Source organism: Cryptomeria japonica, chromosome 6 (assembly GCF_030272615.1).
Source record: "Cryptomeria japonica chromosome 6, Sugi_1.0, whole genome shotgun sequence".
Taxonomy (NCBI): domain Eukaryota; kingdom Viridiplantae; phylum Streptophyta; class Pinopsida; order Cupressales; family Cupressaceae; genus Cryptomeria; species Cryptomeria japonica.
In genome coordinates, this window is record NC_081410.1 from 679,780,452 (window position 1) to 679,784,131 (window position 3,680).

Consider the following 3,680-nt stretch of genomic DNA (forward strand, 5'->3'; position numbering starts at 1 on the left):
AGATATTTGTAAAATTTAATTTTTATCTTGTTGTAGTTTTATGTACATTACTTTTCATTTCATTCAACACTTGTGCATGAGTTGTAACACTATCAATCTTTCCATTTGCATGAGTTGTAACACTATCAATCTTTCCATTTGTATAGATACTTGCTATGAGAAAGATTAGCACTAGTACTTCTTACCTACTCCATTCAATTTATATGAGTGTTTTCTTGCTGTTCATTTTCCTTACTCGTGGAAAAATTCTTTTAATTTTTATAATTTCAAAAGAAGACTCATAACCGAAAGCAATGTTTTAAGATTTAGGTCACACTCATTATTTGTTTCAAGGAGGCTTTGCTCTTCTTTGAATTTGTCTACTTTTGAATTCGTGTGACATATTCACCTATATATGTATCTATGTTTGATAAATGGATGATATTGAAAAAGATCTTTATAGATCCATCATAATAAAGAACAACCATACATAAATTAAATAAACATCTCTATAATGATATAGATGGATAATAATTTAATTTTAATTTTTTAATCTAATTTCTAAAATTGAATAATAAAACATGGATAATATTGTAAAACATGAAAATGTTATGACATTGATTGTGGAAATCTGATAGCTTTAATGAAAATATTATTTGACAGGGAAAAGGTTCACCGTCAAATTTAGGTCGCACTCATTAACTTTATTAAAATCTATGTTTTCTAGGTGGCGTGGGTAGAATTAAAAAGTGATTTGGCTATCCCTGCATCGCCGAAGTGGCAAGAGATTTATCTACCCAGGACTCAATCATCACCTGAGAATGCAGATGTTGGTCGGCAGGCGCAAGATGCCCTGCTCTCGCCACAACAACATGCGTCAGATTTGAATAAGAGCGCACATATCCAGCCAGCACCTTTGACACTCGCCATACTTTCCTCTCCGCCCGCCAAAACTCAGCCAAGTCATCCCATAACAGAGTGCGCATCCAGTCTTCAGTGGATACAACGCCATCCCTGAGATCGAACTGCCCCTGATACAACAAAACTGGCATTTTCAACAGAAGTCTTTCAACCCTCCATTTAGTGCTCTTCATAATGTCCCCTTGCAGTCTGACGCCCACGGCGTCACTACAGTCGACCCAGGTAGCGTTGGGATGAGCGTTGAGAGCCTCTTTTACAGCGCGCTGATTAACGAAGAGGCGAAGGAAGTCGGTGCCATTATCCAAACTGTGATAGGGAACGGTCCGCCTCATGTCGTCAAGAGTTCGAAGCCCCGTTGTCTTTAGCAGCCTGCTAAGGACGCGGTTTCGCGCAATACGGGCCTCATTCCATTTCTGCTGAGTGGTCAGATTGACGGCCTCTTGCTGTAAACTTTCAAGCTGAAGCTTCTGTTCGGAATCGATAAGCCCCACGGCGTAGGCCAAGCTTGCATGCGACCGTACCTGCACTTACACGGATTACTTTTAATTTTTATTATATTAAAACCCTCAAAAGATTATGCAAAGCCACACAGTAGAGTAATAACCTACCTGGATGACAGGGTCTATCATGCCATTGCCGACAGCCACGCCGTCGATTCGTAAAGATCCCCCTTTTTCTACCTGCTGTACCATGTAATACGCCAGCGAGAGCACGAATTTTCCTCCGTAGCTCTCGCCCGCCACGAAGAAGGGCCGGAATTTGAACAGAGGATTGAGACCATAGAATGCTTGCAGTGCGCTGTACAAATCCTTGGCGATTTCTTCCTGGTTGGTTGGAATATCGTGGTCGGTGGGGGCAACGCTGAAGCCACTTCCGATGGGGTTGTCGATAAAGAGGAGTCCAAACATACGGTTCCATGGGCCCGAATTTTTGTGCAGGCGGAGGTCTTGAGCGACTATCCAGGGGCCTAATTCGTACAGATTGCCAATCAATCCGGAGCAACCGGGGCCCCCCTGAAGCCACAATAGGATCGGCCTCTCCGAAAGTTGGAGTGAGGGTTCGATTGCTTCGTAGTATGCATAGAACATTTGGGCACCGGGCTTCTCTTTGATGGTGAGGTACCCTGATGCCGTGGGCAGGGCCTCTTTGGGAAATAATTCTGCTGCTGCATTTGTCACCAGCGCTGCAATTACTAAGGCAACTGTGCCCCAAACTGTTCTGCTTATCTTCTTCATCGTATTAGGAGTGAAGGTAGATTTGAAACGGGGACATATAAGGGATTTTAATCTTTAGAGTCAAAGATGCCTGCGGGATGGTTGGAGTCGGTTACCTTAGTTGTTTTGAATTGTTATTTTTTCTCAAGTCAAAGATGCCTACATAAATGTTTGGAGTCACAAACTTGATCTAGAATTGCATTGGAGTCACAAACTTGATCTAGAATAGTGCATTTATTTTATTGACTATTTTATTCCTGGTGATATCGCAATTGCCTATCAGTAACTACATGTGACTGACTTTATTTATTAATTAAAAACAAAAGATAGGACAGTTCTGATTTTTAAATTAATAAATAAATCTGGTCAAATATAATTTAAGGTGTTTTCTAATTGTTAGATACGTCACCATCACAGGTTAATTTAAAAATATACAACATCAAATTTCAAAATGCACTATACACCAACTTTCTACTTAAAGAACTCATATTCATTTTTATCATTTATTTTAATAACAATTTTTTAAAATCAAATTAAAATATTAATGTCAATAAATTTTATATTCTCAAATAAAATATTTTTAATTTAATTATCCATAAAAATAACACAAGTCCACAAATGGGTCATGAATTTACAATGAAAAGAATATTGATCCACACAGGGTTGCACATTAAAGAGAAAATAATAATAGTACAATGAATAGGTCCAACAACTTAGAAACAATAGTAATGCAACATATAGATCCAAATGCATAGGAACAACAACTATATAATGATTAGCGCCAACGACAAAGAAATTAATAACAACAATACACCAATTAATCCTAAATGAGCAAGTAACTTGACACAAAACATCAAAGCCATGAAGTGGAGACTACATCAACAACCCAATGGAGACATATGGGACCCGATTGTTATCATGTCATTGTCCAACAAGCCAAACCTTGAACAACCTGTAGAAATAATAATGTTGATTCACAAATCATAATACAAATTTAAGTAGTCTTTGGAGTTGTTTGCAACACCAAATGTCATCTTCATGGAGTTGAAAATTTTGAAGTTCCAAACAACTGTTGTAATTATGCATGATGATAAAAAATTTCACTTTAAAAAAAATGTTGATTAAATTATAAAAAACAAGTTATTAAAAGTCATATAAAAAGACACACTTTTATGTTTATCTAGATCTTTCAAAGATGCAAGAGAAGAGAATACGAATGTTCTTTAAAAAATATCATATTTGCACAAATATTTTTAAAAACTAACCTAGAACTCACAACTATTCTTAGACCATGTAAGATTTGGTTGAAAAACCATCCAAAAATACAAATGAGTGAAAGTAAAGCACAAATAAAAAGCCTAATATGATATGGACATACTATGTTATAGTTAATAGAAATACAAAAATGAATTACCCGAGTATGTTCATATGAGAACAAGAGGTGAGTATATATGGGATATATATAACCAAGAGAAATAAAAGCACAACCAATATGGGATAAAGTGAAAAGTACCACAATGGAAAATTGGTATGGTAATGAAGCCCATTTACATGCCAACACATTTC

At 36.9% G+C, this 3,680-nt stretch overlaps 1 protein-coding gene across 1 annotated transcript; it reads right to left on the reverse strand.

The window, feature by feature from the left end:
* Positions 1 to 546: 546 nt before the first annotated feature.
* Positions 547 to 2,215, reverse strand: LOC131069247 (serine carboxypeptidase-like 50). Its single transcript, XM_058004611.2, has 2 exons — positions 1,509 to 2,215; positions 547 to 1,421 (listed from the first exon to the last, which is right to left on the reverse strand). The coding sequence occupies exons 1-2, from the start codon at positions 2,133 to 2,135 to the stop codon at positions 738 to 740; spliced, it is 1,311 nt and encodes a 436-aa protein (XP_057860594.1). The 5' UTR covers positions 2,136 to 2,215; the 3' UTR covers positions 547 to 737.
* Positions 2,216 to 3,680: the final 1,465 nt, after the last annotated feature.